At 39.2% G+C, this 26521-nt stretch overlaps 1 protein-coding gene across 12 annotated transcripts in view; it reads right to left on the bottom strand.

The window, feature by feature from the left end:
• Positions 1–67: 67 nt before the first annotated feature.
• The window catches only part of PKNOX1 (PBX/knotted 1 homeobox 1), an 82420-nt gene continuing 55966 nt past the window's right edge, over positions 68–26521 (bottom strand). For 9 of the 12 annotated variants that reach the window (XM_045002575.1, XM_045002583.1, XM_045002577.1 and 6 more), the window contains 9 exons: positions 16113–16283; positions 13167–13266; positions 11784–11881; positions 8327–8365; positions 8054–8182; positions 6990–7066; positions 5593–5765; positions 5121–5207; positions 68–4320 (listed from right to left, as the gene is read on the bottom strand). In XM_045002575.1, the coding sequence (XP_044858510.1) occupies positions 4109–4320; positions 5121–5207; positions 5593–5765; positions 6990–7066; positions 8054–8182; positions 8327–8365; positions 11784–11881; positions 13167–13266; positions 16113–16283 (1086 nt within the window). In that variant the 3' untranslated portion in view covers positions 68–4108. The remainder of the gene's footprint in view (positions 4321–5120; positions 5208–5592; positions 5766–6989; positions 7067–8053; positions 8183–8326; positions 8366–11783; positions 11882–13166; positions 13267–16112; positions 16284–26521) is intronic. The other 3 variants (XM_045002586.1, XM_045002585.1, XM_045002587.1) reach the window with 3 other exon arrangements.

Below are 26521 nucleotides of genomic sequence, written 5' to 3'. Positions count from 1 at the left end.
TTTAAAGACAAGGCATGCTTTTTCCATTCATTGAGACTGTTCATGTAAAAATCCATCATCCATGAAGCATGTTCTGATTTTTAATTTTTCTTTGCTTTGATAGATCAGTTGCTTCACAATATCTCTTTAAAGACAACTGTCCAAGAAAAGCTAAATTTACAGTGTTCACATTTTAAAGATTGTCAGTTTTATAGAACAAATGTTGCTAAAACAGTGGAAGATTGAGGGTCATTTCTGTCACTATCTGAAAACATGGGTATCTAATAACATTAGGTAAATATTTTGACAGTAGACTACAAGGTTAGTAAGTTTGTAAAAAGGCACGCTCTCTCACACAGTCCAAAAAAAAAAGTGTGATTATTCAGTAGATCCTACAGAACTACAGAGCAGAACAACATTTATATTTCCACGTTGCACAGGTAACCAAATGACATGGTTAGAGTGATCTTTTAACAGCATACTTGCGCCATCTTTCATTCGATTTCATGTTGGATAATTAAGTAAAATTATTTTATAATGTGAAAAATAAAATACTTGAAAGAGTTTAGCAAGCCTAGAAAATCAAATTGGTTTGGCAAAGCCAATCTAGCTATTCAATCTACAATGAAACAACAACAAAGTTCAGTCAAGTCCTAAATGTTTCCAGGAGTACTCTTCAGCAATACATTTAACAATTCAGAAGTAATACCTGTTTAGGTTTTACTTTGTTCATTTGAATACTACAGTTAAACTTGCATTCTCATTGATTTTTCTTGGCTAGCTTTACTTTTTGGGGGAGATGATTACAGTCTGAATGCATTATATTTACTATGGCAGAGGCGGAAATTGTTTAGAAATAGAAATATGTTTCACTAGTGTTAACATCTTAGATTTTCACAAGGGAATGAAGGTTACTTATATTTCCAACATGCTTTCCGAATTATATTTTGCCTAGTCAACTTTAAACCCAGCTGAATTTTTGGTGAATGTTTTGTCTGAATGATTATCAAAAATAAAAGAAGACCAAAAATACAACAATAGCGTACCTATAAATCCCACAGTTATGGGCGGAGGGGTAATTTAATCTTGCATAGACTGAATAATTATTCATTAATTGCTCCCAAGCAGGTTTGGTACCAAAAATTGAATCATTAGTAACTTAAATTAACTTAATTATAATCAAGTGCATCTGTTTTAATTTTGCACAGTTTCCATGATTTCTTTTTAAATGTTGCAGTTTTAGTTGTTAGATGTCAGTCCTTGAAAAAATTTGGGCCCCATAGTTTGTTAAATAGTACCTTTGATTATTAAAACTGAAGTAATTTTATAAATATAGTTTACTTTTTGCAGTTTTCTTGAGACTGACATAAAAATGGTTTACTCCATTTTCTTTTGTCACTAGTAACTTTCCAGTCAATTTCACATTCCAGGTACTTATGCATTGGATAAACACTGCAACCACCAGCAAGAACGCTTTCTTATTCTACTGAATATAAATATATATATTTCCGCTAGAACTAAGGAAAAAATCCAAGGAAACACTTTTAATTGATGTAATGATTTGTACGAGCTTGCTTTCATAAAATCAAAAGGGACATTGTCAACTTGAAATCTACTTATTTTCAACTGAGTTAAAAGTTTCAGGTACTACACCCACCCTAAGTCCCCCTGCCAAAAAATCACATTTTCCTATTTTCTGAGGACTCAGTTCTGCCAGCTTTGCTCGTACTGAGCAATACATTATTCTACTCACATATGTAAGTATTTACAGCTCTGTGGCTTCAACTGCTACTAAACATGAACAAAGTTGGCTGAAAATATTTTTCCTCTCACCTTCTGTTGTATGAAAAACATACATGGTACAATAGGAAAAAATGGCTCTAGCATGGAAACACTGAAAATAAAGTGCTGGCAGAAGCAAACAGTAAACAAATTGAAAAGATAGAGAAAAATATTTTTGCTTCCAATCTCTGTCAGTTATATTCATCTTAGGTATTGCTTGTAACAATAGCAGGCAAAATGTTTTCATACAGAAGTTTGATTTTTAAAGTTGACTGTGCCCTTTTAATTTTTGGGTCAAATTGGACTTGTCGGTATGCCTTAAATCAATTACATTATACCAGTTTTCATAATTCAATCTTTCATTATACACTCTTAGTATTTTCTTTAAATTGCTCAGTACATATGGAAAGGGTATTAGAGGCAAAAACAGAGAAGATAGATTAAAACAAATACTTTAATAATTCTAACCATAATAATACCTCATTACTGCAGTTGAGTCAACAGGCTCAATTCATCACAGGCATAAGTAGGTGCTACAGTAGCGAAGTCAGCTGCTTATGCTAGTGGTGAGTGTAGCCCAGTGCCAGTAAAACAAGGTTTTTTAATGGTAACCTCTGAAAAATAAATTTGCCTTCTATGTACATGTAACAATTTTTTAGCATCTCCTGTCAAGGTCTCTCTTCATGCTGCCTATAAATTGCTCAGTAAGGCAGACTTTACAGCCCCAGTTCAACAAAGCACCTAAGCATGTGTTTAATTTAAAGTACATGGTTTAACCCCACTGAAGTCAACGGGATCGAAGCACATGCTTGGATATTTTGTGGAACAGGAATGGCTTTAAGTAGGTGCTTACAGTTAAGCACATAACTAAGTGCTTTGCTCAATCAGTGCTTAAGATTTGAAGGTAGCACCCTCCTTTTCTTCACACTGTCCTGCTACAAGACTTCTTGAGTCTACTGTTACTTGCACTTAACAATGGGGAAAGACCAACTTTTTCAGCATGAAGTGTCAATAACAGGTGTTCAGAAATAACAATACACAACTCAAGATCTGTGGATAAACTGAAATTAACCATTATCACAGAAAAATCTATTTTCATCACTAGTTCTGAGTTTGTTAAAAGACACACAAGGATTTCTTTTTTACAAGCCTGTTGTAAATTCTGGTAGTGATGTTTGTATTTGAAAAGATTCTTTATATAATCCATAAATTATATTTTTTGTATGTGGAAAAAAATTTCAAATTCAATAATATAACTGGGGTGGAAAAACTAGCCAGTCAGTTTTTCATTTTTAAAAATCAGACTGAAAAAACATAAACTATTAAGTTTCTCTGTTGATTACTAGAAATTTTGTGTATAATTGTACTTACTTACCTGAATACTTATTTAGCAAATATCTTCAGATACAAGTTTAGATACAGAGTTAAATGTAATTTGAGCATTAGTTTACACATATATAAATCAAAGTTTGACAATATCAAAATCCCATCAAACTGTGGGCCCTTCTTATGCTATTATCAAATATACTATACCACTATGGGATAGCAGAGAACCATGGAACACTAGCATTAGGCATGTTTATTAAATTTGGTCAAATTTTCAGAACCTTCCAAATAGGAATACTAAACATTTATTTTCCCCTTCTGGAAATTTTTTTTTCTCATGCTCAATACAGTTGTCATTCCAATTCCTACTGAATTTATAAAAATATTTTTTTTATCCAATAATCCCGCCAAGGTAAAAATAGGAGTTTTTATAGCAAATGATAAACAAGCTCACTGACTATGAGGGAAATTAAACTTATTTAAACTGTCATACATTCGCTACTGAATCACACATCTCCATTTTCTTTGTGGGTGTGTGTTGTTGCCCACCTCAGACTGGCAGTTTTTAAGGTGCAGAGGCATCTTTCAAATGTGTGTCTAACTTAATGATCAAGTGCCACATGCTTTGAATTTACATCGTTAGTCAACCAAGAGCTGTGTTAAACAACAGGTCTAATTGAAACTGCATAATTCTTTAGAAATTGTAGCACTTTCAATCTAATGAGAGAACAAAAGGGGCATTTATGTGGTCATTATATTACTAGATGCAATTTTTTGTAATTAAAAAAACCAAACAAACCCAACCCCTCTTCAAAATTCAAAAACACATTTGAAAGAAGTTGCTGCACCTGCAAAGACACTCTTTAAGCTTACTATGAAATACAAAAAAGTGCACCCTTCTATATCTACATATAAAACATATTAGAAATAAAACTTGTGTAAAATGTTTGCTGTGCAAACTATAAAAACAGTCAGTCAGTCCATTCATTTTCCTACATATTTTATCACATTCTCTTGCTTCCTACTGCAGAGAATCACTGTTATCCAAAACAAGCCCACTGATGTTTGTTGTTGAGAGGTCTGCTCCATCGTCTTCACCACTATCCACAGATTCATCCTCACTTTGTCCTGCCATCATAACTTGCTGAACAGCCAAAGTAGCACCATCAGATGACAGAGACTGGAGACTGTCTACATTCATGTTGACCGGAGCTGTAATTGTTACAACAGCTCCTGGAGAGGTGAAAACATGTATACAATTAGTAAACTGAAAACAATGATCAAATCTTTATTTAGATTTAACATTACACAAGAAAATTTGTGTTGTTTTTTTTAATAGGATACCTTGGAAATTACATATAACAACTAACTATGTTATTTAGGTTGCAAAGTCAAGCACTCAAAAGTTAGGAAATGTCAGAATTGAGATTGCAAGACTCTGTTTGGTCCCTCTGTGTGCATGCATGATAAAGTCTTTAATTACATGATCACAAACTAATATTTCCCACCTTACCCCTACCTCATTCAGTGCACAGGCTGGAACGTGCTCAGGGAATGAATCAGGGTTACTTAAATGGATGAGACTGCTGCCTTATTTAGCTCCCATTGATGTCAACAATTAATTGCAGCATTGTTGTAGCCGTGTTGCTCCCAGGATATTAGTGAGTCCAATAAAAGATATTACCTCACCCACCCTGTCAACAGTTACTGGCAGCTTTCCTATTGACTTCAGTGAGAGTCAGATCAGGCCCTTGATGCAGACACTGCAAGGTGAGTAGGGACCTGAGGCAGGGGACTGCAGGAAGGGAAAGGCTGGTCCTGTGGTTAAGGCAGTTGGATGCCACCCAGGAGGGACAACTGGGTCTATTCCTGCCTCTGCCACAAAGTTCCTACGTGATGCTAGCCAAGTCATTTAAACCAAAAGTTCAACGATATAGTCCTCATTTCTCAGTGCCCAATGTGAGACTCTTGGGGCCTGATTTGCAGCACTGAGCACACAACACTACAAGATAATTCAATGGGAGCTGTAGTACCTTGGGCAGTAAGGCAGGGTGGTCTGCAGGAATGAGAACAGCGTGGAGAGTCAGGAGGCCCCATGTAACAAGTCTGGCTCTTCCACTCTGGGAAAAATAATACATGATCATGTAACTAAAAACTATATCATAATACATATGCACCAGAGCGAAGAATTAAGGTTGCATGGACAACTTTAATTCTGCCATTTCCTAACTTCCGAGTGTTTGACTTTAAGAAACCTAAACAACATTCTTGAAACACATTTTTTCTAATTAATTATATTATATTATATACCAAAATTCCAAGTATTTAGCTAAAATTCTGAGAGAGAAATTTCTGTCAATTTTTTCCAGACTATCAACACAGTGGTTTAGCTACATCAGGAAATGCCCCAAAACATAACAACAAAAGCCACTTTATTTCTATGTAATAAAGACATTTAAATAAGGAATTCATTTTACTATACATGTTCCAGCCAATTTTTCTTACCATCTGACATTGTAAGTTCATTAGATTGCTGCTGAGCAACTCCTGATGCAATGGAATCAGGCCAGAACCTCTGAACTGGTCTGTTTTGAGCTGTTTTTTTCTTTGTTTTTGGAGTTTCGGAACAGCTGGAATCCAGCATTGGCTGAAGAATTCGTCTTCTAGCATTGATAAACCTAAACATGACCAACAAAAAACCCCCACAGCTTATGACCAAAAAATGGTGAATGCATGCGCATGCACGCACACACAGAGACTGTCTCAACCAATGTTTTATGCAAAAAATAAAAATTAAATAGAAATTAATATTTAAAATGAAAAATGCTATTTCTTAGCACCTTGGTTTCACACTCCATGTTAAGGATGCACGAGAACCACTGAACCACAACACCTGCTCCTGGAGCACTGAAGTCCTTTGATATTGCAAATCTAACTAAGGAAGCAGCTCTCTACTTCTCCCTGGCTGGCAGGCCCTTCTTCCTCCCTCCTCTACTGCCAACTGGTACATTTCTTCTTCTAGCCAGGTGCATTCCAAGGTCCACCCACCCAATATAAGCTGTGAATCGTTGCAGCATGGCCCAGGTAATGGACATTCCTCTAATTAGGGTCCCCCCAGACATGGCTCCTACTTAGGTCATTTGCTCAGGTTCCCTGCTTACCTGGCTCTTTCCTGTTTATCCTCTGGTTTGTCCCTAGCTCCTGCCTGACATCCTTTGATGATCCCACTAAATCTCTCATGCCTGGCTCTTGCTCCAGTCAATCCACTCTCTTGTCAACAGTCTCTACCAAACAGATTCTCCACCTTCTTCCCAATTCCCTGTAACTACCTGCTCTCCTCCCGTTTACTTCAGGCCCCTCCAATTGCTGCACAGGAACCATCCTTCCCTCTCTTTCTGCTCCTGAACATAAATTCAAAAGCCTGACAAGCCATCAGTAATTAATTTCACTGTAGTTAGGTAAGGAAGGATTTTCTCATGACAAAGCACAGGACTGTGAATGAGGAGACCAGAGCTCTATGCCAGATATGACAAAGACTTCTGGTTTGTTGGACAGGTCACTAAAGCTATCTAGCCTCAATTCCTTTATCAGCAAAATAAGCATACTACTACTTCCATATCTCTCGGCATGTTATGAGGTGAAAATCCTTAGTGCCTGTAGAGTGTTTTGAGGTCTTTAGGTGCTTTAAGTTTGCAGAGTACTATTATATGGTATCCATTGTTTCCAGGCAAGTTTAGTGTAGAACTGTAGATTTAACTCTAGATGTTCATGATTTTTTAGTTTGTTACACTCTTAATTTTATTTCTATGTATTGTACACATGTGGATGGCACTCACATACACAGAGTGTACCTCCATACCCATACCTCCATACCCACATTAAGCCAAAGTTTTGGATCTTACCAATTGTTAACCTGCAGTAGTGTCAGATTTGTCTGGGCTGCAATCTGCTTTTTCTCATCTTCTGTTGGATATGGATGCTAAGGACAAAAAAAAAAAAGGTATGTAAACTTTTTGCTTTTTTCTTTCTTTAAAAGAAAATGAAACTTTCTTCATTACTATTGATTAAAAATTGCTAGAATAAAAAAAACCACCTGTTTCATTAACAAAATTTTTTAAACAAATATTTACTGATACAGTCACTTAACAAACAAAACTTTACTAAACAAAAATTGATTTTATCTTTATAAAGTGTATATGCCATCATTTAATTGCCAACGTCAAATTCAGAAAAAAAATGCTTCTCACAGCTGCCAGACTCCTTGTTAGACAGTGTGATCCTTCACCAGCACAGCATGTGGTAAGATTTGATTAGTTACACTGTCTGACGGCCATGTCACATGAGAGTGCTGATGAGCCTTATGTGGTTAAACAACAACTCCCCTTCCCCACCCCCGAATTAAACAGGGCAAGGAAACTGTATGTAACATAAGAAACGCATGTGTGATTTTCATGCATAATTTATCAGTTGTAACATCGGTTAGTTAAACTGAAGATAGAGCACTATAAATTAATGGAGTATTTATTACTAATAGAGACCTATCTTCCCCTTCCAGCGCAAGTATGTGTGCACAGGGAAGACACTGTAGAATATCACAGAGCCGTTGGCACAAAGCAGTTGTTGGAAGGTTTGGTGAAAATTCAATTCTCCATCACATATAATTTATACATGATTGCTCCTAAGTAAGCCATGCATTGGAGGAGTACCTGGCACTAAATCCTGGGCACCACTGAAATAAAGAACAACTTCTTCTAGGAAATTTAATAAGATCTTGCAGTTCAAATGTTAAATATATGCAAAATTAGGGCCTTATCCAACTCAGATTAGAGTAAATGGAAAACTCCAACAGACTTCAGTGGAAGCTGAACTGGGCCCTTAGTGCATACAAAGTAAGGCCAAAAAGTTTTATCTTCCTCAGGAAGTCTTCTCTGAATACTTCTGACTGCTGATGATGTTTAATCCTTACCCCTATGTGCTGAAAGAGCCAAGATCTCATCACATTAGTAGCGTGCTTTGGAAGAACCCCTCTCTTATTTTTTGACGAGCCATCATCTTGATGCAAGATATTTAGATCTTGGTTTAACTGTAACTGAAGCTGCACAAATAATTTAAGAAAAATGTGACAGTTATAAAGTTACTTTAATGAATAAAGATATTGCACAAAAATTGTTTTTATCATGTGAAAGCAATGAAATAAATTAGCTCTATAATCTGTGTCAAAAAAGGGTACTTTATTTACCTGCAGCGGTAGTGGTGGAAGTTCTCTTGCAGTATTATCCTAAAGAGATCCATACTCTGGGTTACATATTATCAGGTTTCTGATGTTTTAGCATTTTCTAGAACCTCTTTCAAGAATTGCTGTAGTTGCCAGGAGGCTGTATTCACCACATCACAGCTACCAAGTGCCAATTTATTTTCACTTACAATAAAATTCATTCCAGTGCAGGGGGCCAGGCATAAGATCCTCCTTATCCTGTAAACACCATATTGAGAATCTGATTCTCTACTGACTTGCAATTTGTGTAGCCATTTATGCGTGGTGCACAGAGAGTGCAACATGCTATGCTTATTTGGTAGTGTTTCACACAGGTGTGACTATGCAAGATGCAAGGCTGTGAAGAATCAGGCCTTAGGGGTTTAACATGGAGCTTAAGTAGTGTAAGACACCTTGTGCGGGTCTTCTGCACTGAGGTGAATTTAATTCTAAGACCCTTACTTCCCCAGCCTAAAAAAATACATCAAAACTCTCAAAGCACAAAAGGTCTGTGCATGTGCCTCAATACACATCATCATCTAAGACGACAATAATGACAGGTATAGAAAGCAGCTCTCACTACTTAACGTTTCCCCCACCCTGACCTCCAGCCTCTGGAAACTACAAAGCTGAACTGGTGAGAGGTGCACACACCAGCTCCTTAAAGAAAGCCACATATATATATATATATAAACAGATACAAAGAATATATGTAGGACAACTAACTTTGTAAAATGAACAGCTGTCACCAGCTCCACTCTTAAGAGAAAAATCGACTAAACTCTGTCCTTGACGTATGTATGCAGTTTCTTGGGAAGTGCATGTATGCACGTTCAAGTTGAGTTTGGCCTGATGAATTTAGATTATTGCAACAATAAGTTCCAAAGAGCATGAGAACAGAGTAAAATAAATGATGAAGTTTAACTGATTGTAGTGGAAATTCAGCAGCTCCTTTAGAAAGTATATAACTGTATGCAAAGCGACTGTATAGGGAGAATCTATTACTTAAATTTACATGCTTAAAATACCAATTAATAAGGTTTTCCTCATATCTCTATCTATATGTGCACATACATTTTTAAAAACTACACTAAAGTAAAGTTAAGTTTTAAAGTTTAAATGCACAATAATCAGGAGATTCTGAATTAGAGTTTCCACACAAATTCTAACTCTACCCAGTCAGTAACCAATGCTGCATGCACTTGATTTATATTTATGCTGTACCTTTTCTACAGCTTCAGAGGCACATATTTAGTGTTTTATTTTACCAACTCTGGGTTATAGCCCCTGAGGCTGTATTATATTCTCCATGTTCCCTCAGCTACAGAGCATAACCAAGAGGCACCAGCTGTTTTAGAAAGGGCTGACTGGCTTCACCCGTAAATGTTCTTGGTCTCCCAAACCTGGCAGGCCACTGCATGATTAAAAGGAGCACAGCATACAGACTTGAAATGAGACAGTCCTCTCAGTCAGCTGGAATCCTCTGAAACCGAAGTCAGCAGGATTTGAAAAGTCTGCACTTGGGATAGAGAACATGAAACAGATTTCAAAGCCTGCTGGCCAGGTCTCCCCACAACCCCCTGAAAACAAACATCTGAAAAAAAATAATGTTGTATTGTATCTATACTGTAGGATCATTTAATGGAAGACCCTAATGTAATGCCTACACAGGGAAGAGTTCAGGCTACTGTAGATCCGTAACAGCAAGTAAAAGCGAGATGATTTTTAACATAGATGTATGAAACCTTCATAAGTTATCAATCTTTCCCTCTTTTGTCTCCTTTTTTCACTCTCAATTGATGTATCTAGATGTTCCCACATTGAAAAAATCTGCATCTATGAACAGTTGGAGAGATGCTCTTCAGTGTTTATCCAAACCTAGTAGGAAATAGCATAGAACTCACATATGATATATCATTTCGAACAACTGTGTTACAACTTCATTATTTCTAAATCAAGTTTCTTCAAACAAGACAGAACACTGGTTCATCGCCAAGCATTGTGTATATGCTGAGTGTGAATCTATTTTTAAAAGGCTGTTCTTGAGCTAAGTGTAAAGTATCATATGAAAAAAAATTTCTCCTAGCCCCCAAACACATTCAGAATTGACAACACACACAGCCAATTTTTTTTAAATTCACAGCAATCGGCTTCTCTGCAGAGGCTCCTCATTGCATTTTTCAACTCCCACAAGATAGTTTCTTCCCCACTCCCTCAGAAAGTTATGGAACACTGGAAATAGGAATTTAGGAAGTTCTATTTCATGCCCAAGGGTTATAGTGGAATACAGGGTCAAAGTCAACCCACAGATGGACTTTAAAGTTCCAACTGAAGTCAAAGGAAGCTACAGACATATTTGTGCATAAGTTGAGGTTATTATTTCCCATTGGATGCCACACTTTTCCCATTCAAAGAAGCAATAGTTTTCCCTCCCAACAATCCAGTTTATGCAAGCAATTTTACAAGTCAGGGGCATGGATACAATTCCTATTAATTCAAAGGTATATGTATCTGAGGGCAGAATTTGGCCAGGTACATGCTGTTACAAAGAATAAGTGAATTTTAAATATACTCTTTCATGAAAGAAAATCAGTGATTATTAATGGACTTTATATTGTGCAGATGAATCTTCCTGTTCAAAAGTTTAACAAATTAATCCACTCTAGGGTCTTCTTATTTCCGGATGATCTGATTTACCACTTTCTGATACATGGACCACTATCTTGATGTTCTGATTTGAGACTGTCAGTCTGTTATTATATATTTTCCTTTCCTATAACCAGATTTCATTGGACTGTCCTATTCTAAACTGTAAATGGGCTTCTGAGCAAAAGAAGGCTGACCTCTCTTTCTTGAGTGTGATGTAATGCACATTATTTGGCTGTCACCCATTTAATTCAACACAGTACTCTGAAAATTTGTGTAGTGAGAAACACCTCTTAACAAGTGTAAACTCTGAAATATATAAAAATAAAGTTTTAAATTACTGGTGCTGGCAGCCTTCTTGCAAAGTGACACTTCTGACACCAGCAGTATGGCATCATAACATACTCGTGTACATCCATCCTGCCATAATACTAGTTCAGTTAGAAAGAGTTTAAAAATGCTTAATGTTTACTCAGTAAAATGTTTTTCTTCTATACAAGTACTTCTCTGCTATCACCATGAAGAAAGAAATTGATAGTTGATGTCATGATGCTTTGTCCTGCCAAGGGAGATTTTTGCAAATCTTTGAGATCCTATGCCATATTACAAAGGTGGGGATCTTTGCAGCAATGCTTAAATTTTTTTTTCTGTATTCAAGTAATTAATTCTACATTAATTAATATTTATTTGTGTAATGCTCAGTCTGTCACTTTATCATACTGAATACATTACTACTACTTTACAAAAATAGGTTTTTTATTCCAAGAAAATATTCCATGAAGACCATGAAACAAACCTGTGAATTCTGGATCCTAATTGTCCCAGGTGACAGTGCTTGTGTCACTACTTGACCTTGTGGAGTGACCACAGTGACTGGCTGATACACTGTACCCCCTTTAAAAACAAAAACAAAATTATGATTATAAAGTATATGAAAGTGAATATTTGAAAAACATGCATTTCAACACTAAGATCACTATTAAGTGAACATCTTGATGGGAGTTATTTTACTGACAAACATCATTCTTGTACAACGTCTAATTTAAAGAGGGACAAATAACATTCTATTTAATTATTTTAATATCATTATTGTTGACAAATAGAAATGCATTTTTTAGATAACTGATATTAACTATATTTTATTACAACTTCTCCAACACATTAAGATGCACTTTTTAATATTAAAGTTTCATTCATACAAGTTTGACTCATTACAAGTTTGACTCAATTTCCATCCAATTTAGATATGCCAGATGAGATGTTCATAGTGACCTTAGTGACAAGACATTTCAAGTGTATTTCATCTTGAATGCCAGCCCAACACAATGGTGCAGTTTGAAGTTGTCAGGATTTCACTGACTTCCAGATCCTGTTACCAATCTACATAAGGCGATGAAAGACTTTAAAGCACAGCATTTCAATAATACATATTTTTTGCCTAATAATATTTTGAAAAACAATAGAAAACATACATTCTTTTCAATAACAGATCAAATAAATTTTTCCATTTATAAAAGGACATTGCACAGAAATACATCACACCCTTCACCCCCATTTCCCACTAAATCCTTTAGATATATTTCTGAGCAATGTCCTTTTTTTGGTTGCATATACATAAGTATATACCAGTGGTTCTCAGTCAGGGGTCTGGGGCCTCCTGGAGGGCCATGAGCAGGCTTCAGGGGGTCCCCAAGCAGGGCCAGCATTAGACTCGCTGGGGTCTGGGCACAAAGTCAAAGCCCCACCACATGGGGCTGAAGCCTGGGGTCCTGAGCCATGCCACCCAGGGCTGAAGCCAAAGCCTGAGCAACTTAGCTTCTCAGGGCCCCCTGTGGCGTGGGGCCCCAGGCAAGCGCCCTGCTTGCTACCCCTTTAAACGCCAGTCCTGGCATTCATATGCAGAAAACCAATAGTTTTGGAACAGGTGTTTTTATAGCAAGTTGTGGGGGCTCAGAAAGAAAAAGGTTGAGAACCCTGGAATATACTATACTTAATTTACACAAAACACATGAAACCAGTATTCAAAAGAACTACTGGGACACTTGGTTGTATAACATTTGGAAAGTTACTATTATATGAGTTATTAATAATAAAATATTCCTATCTTTGTACCTTTCTTAACAACTGTGAAAGAAAGCAAAATAAAAAACAATGTCAGTTTTTCTTTTCTGTGTCATACCTGCTACTGTTGCCATAGTTACATTTCCCTGCTGCAATGCTGATGCAGGCACCATAATCCCTTGGGGACTCAGTGTGCCTGCAATGGCACTTTGAATTTGCTAGAAAAATAAAATAATTAGTTTTTTAAAATTAAGTATGCTCATGTAATTTTTAGTTGCAACAAATCTGGGGCTTTAAAAAGAGGATCATCTCCAAGAGAAAGACTCACTCAAAGGTCATTACTGCAAACTGATCGGCTTGAAAACATTAGTCATTAAATAATAAATTCATAAAGCAGACATGAAATACCCAAATATATTTGGAGATAAAAAAGATTTTTGATACAGAACTAAACCAGAAGTGAAACAACAATTTTCAAAGACACAGAAGATAAAGAATAGATACAATTGGTCTCAGGAGGTAAAATTACAAAAGTGAATTTGGAGGTTTAATAAATAACTTAATTCCTTCTGTAGCTTTCTGACTTAAAAATGCAATAAGTACATGATACCTTAATATTATTTTAATCTAATTAAACTGTGTACTACAGTTATGTAATTTAAATTATGTTCATAAACTCTGATCCTGCAAATATTTGTACATATTCTTAACTTTTCCTGTGAACAGTCCCAGTGACTTCAAAGGAAGTACATGTGTAAAGTTAAGCAAATGTGTTTCTGCAGGATTGAGAGCTAGTAGCCATGCCACCAAAAAATTGTTTTAAGTAATCTCTATCTAATTTCAAACTTTCCTCGCCACGCTTCAAAGTACCAAAAGCAAAAAGTGGGTTTTAAAAACTGAAATTTAAACCATCAGGAATATTCATAGTACATAAAGTTAAACATGCACGTTAAGTCATTACAGGATCGGCACCCTAGACTGAAGCACTACTAGATAGTATGACATCATTGTCCACACTCAGGGAATAGGGTTGCCAACTTTCTAATCACACAAAAGCGAACACCATTACTCCCCCCACTACATTCCCCCTTCCTTGGTGGCTCGCTCTCCCCCACCCTCACTTTCACTGGGCTGGGGCAGGGGGATGGGATATGGGAGGAGATGAGGGCTCTAATTGTGGGCGGGCTCCGAGGTGGGGCCAGAAATGAGGGGTTCAGGGTGTGGGAGGGGACTCTGGGCTGGGGCAGGGAGTTGGGGTGTGGGAGGGGTGAGGGCTCCGGCTGGGAGTGCGGGCTCTGGGGTGGGGCTGGGGATGAGGGGCTTGGGGTGCAGGAGGGAGCTCCAGGCTGAAGCGGAGGGATTCGGAATGTGGGATGGGGCTGTGGGTTGAGGAAGGGGGTTGGGATGCAGGAGGGGGTGAGGGCTCTGGGCGTGGGCTCTGAGGTAGGGCTGGGGATGAGGGGTTCAGAGTGTGAGCAGGGGCTCTGGGCTGGGACAGGGGGTTGGGCTTGGGGGGGTGAGGGCCCTGGGTGGGGGATGTGGGCTCTGGGGTGTAGAAGGGGGCTTGGATGCAGGAGGGGGTACGGGATCTGAGCTGGGGCCGGGGATTAGTGGTTTAGGGTGCAGGTGGGGGCTCCAGGTTTGGGGGGGGGCCTCAGGGCCGGGGGTTAGGGCTCGGGCTTACCTCAGGCGACTTCTAGTCAGCGGCTCAGCAGGGCTAAGGCAGGCTTCTTGCCTGCCTGCTCACCCTGGCACCATGCTGCGCCCCAGAAGCGGCCAGCAGGTCCAGTGCTTACTAGGTTGGGGGACCAGGAGCCTCTATGCGCTGCTCTTGCCTGCCGGCATCACCCCCCCAGCTCCCATTGGCAGGGAACAGGCCAATGGGAGTACAGAGCAGGTTCTTGGGGTGGGGGAAATGCGTGGAGCCCCGTGGCCCTCCTGCCTAGGAGCCAGACCTCCTGGCCGCTTCTGGGGCACAGCGAAGTGCGAGGACAGGTAGGGACTAGCCTGCCTTAGCCCCGCAGCACCCCCGACTGGACTTTTAACAGCCCGGTCAGCGGTGCTGACTGGAGCCACCAGTGGTTCCTTTTTGACCGGGTTTTGCAGTTGAAAACTGGACACCTGGTCACTCTACAGGGAAAGAATAGTAGGCGTACCAAAAAGAGTAATAAAGCAATCATTACCTCTCAGATTATTTTATACAATAAATTAGGTATTGTAATCAGATATTTCAACAATCTAGCAAATACAGTGCACGTGTATAAGAATATGTGCAGCTGTTGATATTACAAGGTAGATAGAACAGACATGTGACACATCTCTAAAATATTATGACTAAAAACCAACAGTTAACCTTTGTCCACTCTAAAATGTTTGGATCAATTTATATGTTCAGTTTATATAAACACATGGAGCCAAACCATCTTTTAATAATATAATGGAGATATACCTATCTCATAGAACTGGAAGGGACCTTAAAAGGTCACTGAGCCAGCCCCCTGCCTTCACTAGCAGGACCAAGTACTGATTTTGCCCCAGATCCCTAAATGGCGCCCTCAAGGATTGAACTCACAAGCCTGGGTTTAGCAGGCCAATGCTCGAGCTGCTGAGCTATCCCCTTCCCCTTTTTTACCTTCAGTGAGGCAGATAAACCTGACAGCTGGGTCAAAGCTAAGGTGACTGCCAAAGAAATGCAATGCATATTATGACAACTTTTTCTTGTGTCCATTCTCTTTTTTAACATCTGTTCTCATCAAGGCAGCAAAATCCAGCAAATCCAAGGTTTTTTTTAATTTTTATTTTGAAGTTGCTGGACTGAGGTAAGAAGTACAAGGAATGCAGGCAAACAGTAATTATGGCATGTTTCTAAGTATTGACACTTTTCGATAAACTTGTCCACTGTTCAGCTCCTCAAAAGAGGGTTGCTAACCTTAATAAAAACACAATTATAAAGAACAAGGTAAGCAGTGTATAAGTGAAATTCTTACAAAGTGCAGCAAAAAGGTATTTATAAATTTTGTGGTATTTCTAAGCAAAAGCTCATTTAAACTAACTTGAAATGTACCTGCGATGGTACAGGTGAATAAGGACTTCCAGGTTCTCCACTTAGTAGAGTTTCACTGTTCATTTTAGTTTTCAGACAGGCAATATAACGACTACAGAAATCCTTGCAGAGTTCATTAACCTTTTCTAGCTCAAGCAGATGAATACGTAGAACCTGGATTGCCTTTACCATCTAGAGAGAAAGATGGAAAAAAGACTTAGAAACAAGGCAAGAAAACACTATTACTTGCATGAATAATTAATATAGGGCAAACTTTAAAAACATGTAGGAATATACTATTTCAATTACCAGAACACAGAATTACTGATGCAGAAGGCTGCTCACAATACTCTTTCCCAGGTTGTATTTTACTGGAGTGTGAAAGGCATGTGTTTAGAACAAAATCCTGTGTTGATCCACTGCTTAGGTAAACTGTCAAACAAGACAGAACAAACACAAATACAGCATAGGATTTTTCTTGTCTTGGCCACAGTCTATATTACTGTACAATTTAAAAAATATGGTTCAGGCAGGTGTGGTGAACAATAGTACTCTGAGCTATACCCAGAAGAATGGGTTCAATTCTTCAGTCCTGTTCCCTCACTCCCTGGGTCAGGAGAAACCATAAGTGCTATGGAAGCCTTGCTGAGGAGGAGTGCTACCCATTACTTGGCAACACAAGTGGTCAATTAATGCTGTCCTATTACCTAAAAGGAAATTGGCAGCAACATAAGGCCTCAAGAACAAAGCTGTGAAAGTGAAAAAGTGGGAGAGGAACCTTCTGTTCTTAGACAAGAATAGAGCCTGTCAGCAAATAAACAAACAAACAAACAAACAGAAATAACCATTCATGCCATCCTTTGGATATAAACATATTTGTAATCATATGCTTTAAAATGCAGTTCTATTCCAAAGCAAGACTATATAAAACTGACATCTTACTCAACAGATCTGCTCCTATGTGTATTTAGCCATATCTGCCAACTTTAGTAACAAAAACACATTGTTTTTCTGCTTTTTATGACTGTTTACAGAGCTAACACATCTAAGAAAGAATCCTCAGCTCACCCTATTTCTCCTTGTGCATCAACAGGATTGCTCACAAAGCTCCAATCTGTTATCCCAGTACAAACTCACTGAAGGTAAGAGGGTTGCACTGGTGACACGCAGGGGATAATTTGAAGACAATGGGAATGCATGTGTAATCTTATCCGGCCTACAGAACTGTATTACTTACAACGTACAAAATACAAAAAAAATCCTGTGGCAGGCAGGGGAAAACCTATCACCCAGAAGCCTTAGACAAGCTGAATTGTTATTTGGGCAAGTAAAAGCATCAGACTTCCTATTCACCAAACAAGGACATTAGGAGAGCCAGAATGACATCAGACACAGCAGCATAGACCATAGTCAGAGGACAGAATGGATGGGAAAGGGGAGCTGAAAGAACTAAGTTGCCTCAAGAGCAGGGACAGAGAGGAGCAGCAACACTGAGCTACCAGTGAGAGTGGAGGGGAGGAGATGCTGGGCAGAGGGATGGGGCTGGCTGCTGCCAACCAGATATGCAATGCTTTGGGAAAAGGGGCTGATACAAGGGAAAAAGCACACTACCTAGCATATCTGAGGATAATGTGTTGGATCTAAGTGCTCTGATCAGAGGTCTGTGCTGCAGTCAGGTAGTTCAAAGGCAATCAGGCATCTTTGCCAAAAAGGGAAGCAACAGTTTAACTTTTCAGCTGAGCCAACGTAGTCTGTGTATTATTATTTATATTGTAGCAGCACTAGAGGCCTCAGTCAGAGATCGACACCATTGTGCTAAGCACTAGATGTACCTAACAAAGTCTGCCCCTGTCCCCATAGAGCTTATAGTTTACTCAAACTAACTAAAAATTTCATTACTTGCTGCTGCTAAACACAATTTGATTTTATTTAGAATGGAGATGATCTCTCTCTAATACTCTGTTGCAGCCTTCAAACTGCAAATTTACTGCTACTAAGGACAGATAGTCTGATTTTTCACAGCAATCCTTGATTTACTTAAGAAACATTAGTGTAAAGACTATCTATGCACCTAATTTTAAACAAATCTGAAAAGTGTCTGGAAGACATTGAACCACACTGCTGGGTTTTGGGGTAAAAAACCAGCAACAGCAGAGCGCAATATTAGAGGCCCTGGGCCAAGAAAGAATAAAGCACATGACACACAAGAAAAATGAGATACTTAGAGTTAAATGCAATTTCCAGAATTAATTAAAAGCTACTACTGATGTATTTCATGTCAGAAAGATGAAATGTTCTGTGTAATTTGCAGAAAACATGAGAAGCTTTCTGATAAGAGAGCTCTTCTTGTAAGTGGGTGAAAAACCTTTAGAACTGATTTGCTACACATACATGATTTCTCTGCTGCTCATGCAAAATACACTGATGCAGAAAACAAGTTGCTTTGCCCTCAATGAGAACCTGTTACTATACAATTTTCTGTAAAAAGTGTTAAATAAGGAGATCCAACAGTTTGTTTAACACTCTTTACAGTCACTAAACAAGATTTTAGTTCTATGGATTCTGAGATTTTGCTATTTGAAGGCCAAAAGTGGCCTTAATCCTAGATCGGGGTGGGCAAACTATGGCCCAGGGGCTGCATCCGGCCCTTCAGATGTTTTAATCCAGCCCCTGCACTCCAGCTGGGGAGCAGGGTCCAGGGCTTGCCCCGCTACATGCGGCTCCCGGAAGCAGCAGGAGCATGTCCCCACTCCGGCTCCTACACGTAGGAACAGCCAGGGGGCTCCACACGCTGCTCCCACCCCAAGCACTGCCCCCGCAGCTCCCATCGGCAGGGAACTGCAGCTGATGGGAGCTGTAGGGGCGGTGCCTGTGGACGGGGCAGCGCACAGAGCCGCCTGGCCACACCTCTGCATAGGAGTTCGAAGGGGATATGCTGCTGCTGCTGGGAGCTGCTTGAGGTAACCACCACCCGGAGCCTGCGTCCCTGAACCCCTCCAGCGCCCTAACCCCCTGTCCCAGCCCTGATCCCCCTCCCACCCTCTGAACCACTCCTGCACCCTAGAGCCCGCACCCCTGGCTGGAGCCCTCATCCTCTCCCGCACCCCAATCCCAAATTTCATGAGCATTCATGGCCCGCCATACAATTTCCATACCCAGGCCAAAAAGTTTGCCCACCCTTGTCCTAGATCAAATCATATTAATAACTATAGCATGGAAGACTTTACAAATGCAAAGTCTCTTCAGGAAGTACCTAAGAAATATATACAAATAGCTAGCTTTGTTATTGTGCTTGCTCATGAATCAACTGACAGGTAAGTAACTGAGCAAGAGATGGTGAAATCTGATTTGCGCATGATAACAAATCTGTACTCCTTGCTGATACAGAAGACTTGCAATCCGGAATAACTAGTGGTACTACTCAGGGAATAAAAACAGCGTCAGGAATTGTAAATATCATGGCAGAATAGCTACAACCAAAACCAAATGGTCTTTCAAGAGTGATTGTACAGTAGTGAATACAGGATGTTAAAGTAGTGTGCAGGCCAAATTTAGACACAATACTCCTTGGCTGGCTGTTGTACAGTGCATCATCTACAAAATTGACTTGCTATTCTGGATCTCATAAAAGATTTGCCTTATTCTATAAAGTTTGGATTTCTTTTGTGCACTATTTTGGACGTATTCACCATGTACATTGATTTGCTTGCCTGGCCAGAGCCCTGAAGCCAGTGTTCAAAAATTATCATTTAACAGTCACCCATTTTGCTACATATTGCAGAAACTAAGCTAAGGGGCTGAAGTAACCTTAGTTATGGGCATCTTAAGGAGATCAAGACAGGCAAATCTGTGCTCACATTGTTTTCCATGATGGATGGAGCCTACATTGTGCCTGAAGTTTTTCTTACTCTTCAAGGAGAGGATCTCTTTCTTGTATGAAGCTTTAGTAAATCTAGAAAGTGGTATGTCGGAACTCACAGCAATGAAAGGTAATCCTAGCCCTTTGGTCCAAAACCTTATCTGTAGGGATGGCAAATGCTTCTGAGTCTTTAAAAGAAAAGCTGCAGAAAAATCAGATCCATGTGCTCAAAGTGTTATTTAAAATATGAATGCACATTCACCAGATTTCAATATTTTGACTATACAGAGTCCTAGTGATTAAAAAAAAAAAAGCACTGAGCCATTATGAAAGTATACAATAGACAATCTTCTAGACCAATGCCCTCTTCCAGCAGTTGCCTTTAAAATTGTGTTTAAATACCACCAAATCCCATATAAATGATCATGAATATGCATATTTAACGAAGTGTTTAACCAGCAGGTCACCTGCTTTTAAGGGTATATTGTTCTTGGTGGAAGAATTATTAAATAATTGTCCTGTAATGCCACAATGGTAGAACATGGATTTTGCACAAAGAACTTAAAAACAAAACAACCAGTGGCAAAGCAAGACTTGATGTAGCTACAAGTAAACAGTCTAAATATAAACTTTTTTTTAGCCTCACCAAACTATTCTCTACTGGCTTGAATGAGGACCAGGAACAAAACACATTCATGGACAAAGTCACGGTGAGCATACAACGGTAGGTAGCATTCACTGGAGGGCTTGACTAATGCTAATCTATAGGATCAGATGGACAGTACCCATAGTATTACCTAGGTATCAAAACTTTTACTTGTTTGAAATAAGTTACCTTGCCTCAGTTCTGACCCTCTGTCTCAGATTAGTGGTGATACTGTAATTAACATTAAAGCAAGGACAAAACTAATGTAAGATAAAGTGAGAGCTAGACACATTAAAAACAAGAGAATAAAAATAAAATTCTAGCACAATAGTCCAAAACAGAACAAACAGACCATAGAGAAATGCTTCCAGACAATCACAGCAAAAATAATATTTCATTTTAATTTGCTTGAGAGAAAGAGACCACAGCCTGAAAACTGGGATGTGCACGTTTTCGCATGTAACAAGTACATCTGCAGTCTTAACTTCCTGTGGAAAAAGCATTAGAATTCTTTTCCCCCAGCATGACTGACACACATGTCACCTAACTATGAGTGTCAACAGGCATCTGATATTGTCTTTCCAGTTGCAGAAACAAATCCGGAACATCCACTAATGGTTAAATCCAGTAAGCAGAATAATTTGTCCATAGGTACCAGACAGTAAAAAGTACATTGATATTGTTTTAAGCAAACCCAGGCATATACTACAAAACAGGGAATAGGACTAAAGGAAAGCCTATGCCATACAGATCCTTTGTCCATTTACTTCAATATCCTTTCAGTGAAACCGGCCAGCACCAGATACTTCAGAGGAAGTTGAATGAAACCTTGTAGTAGGACAGTTATAAAATAAACTGCCCATGGAAGAAGTTTCCTTCTGACTCTCCATCATCTCATCAGATATCCTATCAGATTGGCTTATGCACTAAAAGATGAGGGTTTATTGTTCTTCTAAAAAATTGTATTGTATCTGTTGCAACTGTACTGAATCTAAACCAAAGTCCATTAAAGTCAATGGAAAGACTCCCATTTACTTCAATGAGAGTCAAATCAGGCATATTATCATTACAAAATGTCTAATCGTTTGATGTCTATTAAGTTTGGCTTCAATGACAATGAATTCCACATGTTGTGTGAAAATTGTTTTTTAAAATCAGCCTTAAATGTGTTGCCTTTAAATTGCACTGAAAATCCCTTGCTCTTGTATTATGAGAAAGAGTAAACAGGAGTGCGCAGCTTTATTTTCTATATATTATTCATTATTTTGTCCACCTTTGCCATAACCCTTTTATTTGTCTCAAGATCACTTTTCCTATGGAAAGTCTCTCCTTGCCTCTAAATAATACCATAAATCTGATGAAGGAAACATGGACTGCTCTGAGTTTCTATGCTACTTCTCGTATGATAAATAACTGCCTGGATTAGCAACACCACCTCCTTATGTCCCCCACAGGGATATATTGGGAAATATAGTCAGACACACTACTCGCAGGACGCCACCTCAATACCTTGGGGTCAGCAGACACATCAAAGATTATGTTACAAAAGAATGCACATACGCCTCAGTGTTGCCTTTGAAAAGTGTTAGTGTGCACTTCTGAGTAATGCAACTAACTGATGATTCTAACTAATCTTTAATTCTCTGGATCAATTCAAATAGGTGTAAAAATAGATGGATAATGTTAAACTGCTAATTTGTTAAGTCTTCTTTTTAAATGTTGCCAGATAGCCTTTTCACTACTCTGGGTGATCTGAGCTACTCTAAATACTCTGCTTGGTAATATCTGTAACAACAGAACTCGCAAAACATACTGCTAACAAGTCTCATCGGTAAGCCCCTGTGGCATTCTTAGTAGTGACCCAATAAAGAAATCTCATTACCCAATGTGAACAATGGTTGTACCATTACACTGCATCTTGGATGAAAAGAATACAAGTACTAATCTGTATCTTCTCTAGGATAGATTACTTCAGAGTTATTCACTGGGGCCTGATCCAAAGTCCACTGAAGTCAATAGGAGTCTTTCCACTGATTTCAATGGTCTTTGTATGAGATGATGTTCGGAGCGGCACCCTTTCGGATACTATGCCAATTGATTCAATTGGGTGCAGCATGCAGGAACTGAATCCTCTCAATTCAAATAATCAGACAGTGCTGAAATTTAATTTAGATGTCACTCTCAACTATAGGTGCACTAAGGTGGTCCTTAGAAATATTTCAAGTAAATTCTGCTAGACTTTCGCATGCTGAAATCTTTTGCATAGCATTAATGCAGGAATCCATCAGCTCACTTAAGAAGTGAGTAGCCCTCATAGGATCAAAGTAATAGGAAGTCACCAAAATGACTAAAATTTACTAAAAACTGCAGAATCACTGTGCTTTAAGATTCTGCAACCCAATAAAGCTCACAATCCACTCCCATTTTAGCCAAATGGCTTCATTCCCAAAAGATCTGTGCCATATGGCAAACCACTCTTTAGAGGCCATGTACACTTGATCAACCCCTTCCTCGGGAGTATCTCAGCCAGTTTAGGTGTATGAATCACCTGTAGGGTTCTGTTACTGATCCATGGGAGACTCCCAGACCATCCTTTATGATTGCTCAGAATGTCCTGTAATTAGTGGATTAGCCTCTGTGCTGCCCTTGAGCCATATGGGTTTGCTGAGGACCATGGTCACAGTATCCCAATTATTGGGGAGCTACTGTGACCTCAGAACAGTCCTTGAAGCAACACTGAGTAAGTCATAAGAACATAAGAATGGCCATACTGGGTCAGACCGAAGGTCCATCTAGCCCAGTATCCTGTCTTCAGACAGTGGCCAATGCTAGGTGCCCCAGAGGGAATGAACAAAACAGGTAATCATCAAGTGATCCATCCCCTGTCGCTCATTCCCAGCTTCTGTCAAACCGAGGCTAGCGACACCATCCCTGCCCATCCTGGCTAATAACCATTGATGGACCTATCCTCCATGAATTTATCTAATTCTTTTTTTAACCCTGTTATAGTCTTCGCCTTCACAACATCCTCTGGCAAGGAGTTCCACAGGCTGACTGTGCATTGTGTGAAGAAATACTTCCTTTCATTTGTTTTAAACTTGCTGTCCATTAAGTCTAAATTCTGAAAGCTGTTCTCCCCCCAGCCCCCAAAGTAAAAAGAAAGCTCTTTCACCTTGGCCCAGCTCATGGCTCTTCGTCTGTTGATTTAAAAGAAGCCACATATTTCAGTACCAATACTGAAATGCATGGCTCTTCCTAATTCAGCTCTTGTTCCAAGATGACACTGTACTATTGAGCTGGTATTTACCCCCAACAGGTTTATGTGTCCACAGACAATGCAACGGGGCCTGGACTGGAGGGAAGGGAGCCTTGCAGTTGTGTGGCCCAGTCTGAGTCTCTCTGGGCTATCCTGATAACAGCCCCTGTTGGTGCCTGCTTTCTTTGCCTGGATGAGCTGGGGCAAAAGACAGAAGAAGAGACGCTGGGGGGTGGGGGGGGAAGGAGGAGGAGAAATCAACCTTGTAATTAAGGATCCTGCCCACTCCACCTGGGATATATAAATATATATTTTTAAAAGTTATAAGGGAGGAAAGGCTGCCATTGCAACCAGTTGCAAACCTCACTTGTGGGAGCACCAATAATTCAAGGAGGGTTGACATAAGACCCTATGTCTGGTTGGTTCTTGGGGACTAACTCTTCTGCTCATTTCTTTGGTACCCTTGACTGACTGGACTGTATATTGATGTGTGACCAATCCAGAATATCCAATAATACCAACAGGTGGGGGAAGAGGTTACACTGGTCAAAGGTGTCATTTCTTAATTATCTCGTAGTGGCAAGCTCCCAAATAGGGGAGGAGTATGGCTAACAGACATACCATAGAGAACCTATCTAAGGTATTTGGAGTATGACATAAACAAGTCCACATGATCTATGGGCAAATGAGCTTTAAAGATTTGATTATTCCTCTCAAAAGAAACCAGGAGCAGAGGACAAAGGAAAACAGTGTCTTTGTTAATATTCAAAAAGTTAAAAATACCTTGAGGCAGTATCATCTGATCTACTTCATGCAGAATAAAATGACTTTCATTTTTACTTATTTTGATGACAGAATCTAAGGCAGATTAATAGAAGTCTAAAAAAAAAAATACCCCACAGGAAATGCTAAGATGCCAGCCAAAAGCTGTGGCTGATATAGGAGCAGCAGCAGTCAGGCACGCCTTTGCTGTCAGTCCTGAAAGAACTGACAGAGGTACTACAGGCTAATAAACTGGCAGAAGTGAGGGAAAAAAAGAGCTGTCCCTCAATTCTAATACTATAAGAATTCCTGCCAGTCAATATACTGTAGTGGCAGGAATCATGGACTTAAAAATTACTCTAAAACCAATGGTCTGTTTAGGGAATTCTGCTTACAGTTCTGTCATGTTATCAAGTGACAGACTCACAAAATCATGTACCATGTGACTCATGACATCAAAGATGACTGAATCTGAAATAATGGCTGCAATCTTTCTGAGAAATAAATCTTTCTGGCTATTTAAAACCATTAAATGTGTTTCCCCCCTTGACAATGAACCTCATATTTAAACAAGATATTTTAATTGAAAACAATTTGAAGGTGTGAAATGTCTGCAGCGGGGCTCTTTCCTTTTCAAGAGGAATCTAAAATGGTGGTAGCAATGTGATGGGTTCTACAGACTGTCAGAAAACCTGCAGTGTTTTTCATTGGCTCAGCTATACTTTTCATATGCTGGGAGAGAATATATATCATTATAGCTCTTAATGAAGCAGTTGTTATTATTACCAACACGTATGATAATATAGTGGTATGAGTACTCCACAAGACTTCACTGGGTCATTAACATTCCAGTTAAAATGAACAAACACCATGTGCCCCTGCTGCTTGCGGCTTCCAAAAAGTCTGTGCAAGGTCCTGGTTTATCTTCTCTCTTCCACATTCTGTCCATTATTTTTGTCCATGGTGGCAACGGCGACTCTACTACAGGATTTAGCCACAGAACCGTTATAGGATACAAACACATTTAATCTTTTTTTGTTTGGGCAAATTATTTCACAATATCAATGACCTTTTCTTATGTAAATTACACCAAACTTTGCCTCTCTGTTAGAGAGACATAAATGTCTCATGATTGAAACACAAGACTGGGACTCAGGAGTTCTGAATTCTCTTCCTAGTTGGGACCTTGGACAAACCACTGAATTGCTGTGCTTCAGTTCTTCATCTGCAAAATGGGGACAGTAAGATCTCTCCACCTCACATAGGTGTTGATTATGCATTAATGCCTCTGTAGTCTGAGTACCCCAGAGGAGTGTCATTGAAAGGCCTATAAATGAATATAATGTAAATATTTCACTAACTCCTTAACTGCTTCTCCATCTTTCTTGAACACAAACTGGGTCTTCCAGTCTAACTCTGTTCAATTAGAATTCACCAAAACAAACTTTCTACTTGATAATGGAAATACCCTCAGCTATCTATTTCCCTTTCATTCAAGTCTAGTCATGGAGTTGCCTTCCACCATGAGCTCTTCTCTGCACCTCAAATGTATATAATCTGCAAGTAAGCCTAATGTAACCTTTTCAGTACAGCACATTCTCTCTCCCCCCGTCCTCCCGGTAGCTTAATTTAAATATGTATTAAGCCCTTTCAATGCTGCCTCATACTTCACTCCCTGCAGTCCCCTGATAGTTTCTGATGATCCTTTCTGAATTCCTTCTAGTTTGTCAATACCTTTCTGGTCTTGTACCCAGAAAGAAACCCAGTATTTCAACCACAATCACACAAGTGCCATATAGATAAGAACTATTACCTACCTCCCTGCTCCACGATATCATGTCTTTCTATATGTAGCCAAAATTGACTTTTGGCAGCCATGTACACTCATGTCTAATTTGCTGTCACCG

Source organism: Mauremys mutica, chromosome 1 (assembly GCF_020497125.1).
Source record: "Mauremys mutica isolate MM-2020 ecotype Southern chromosome 1, ASM2049712v1, whole genome shotgun sequence".
NCBI lineage: Eukaryota > Metazoa > Chordata > Testudines > Geoemydidae > Mauremys > Mauremys mutica.
The sequence above is the reverse complement of the archived record's forward strand: the minus strand, read 5'-3'. Positions and strand labels throughout refer to the sequence as shown.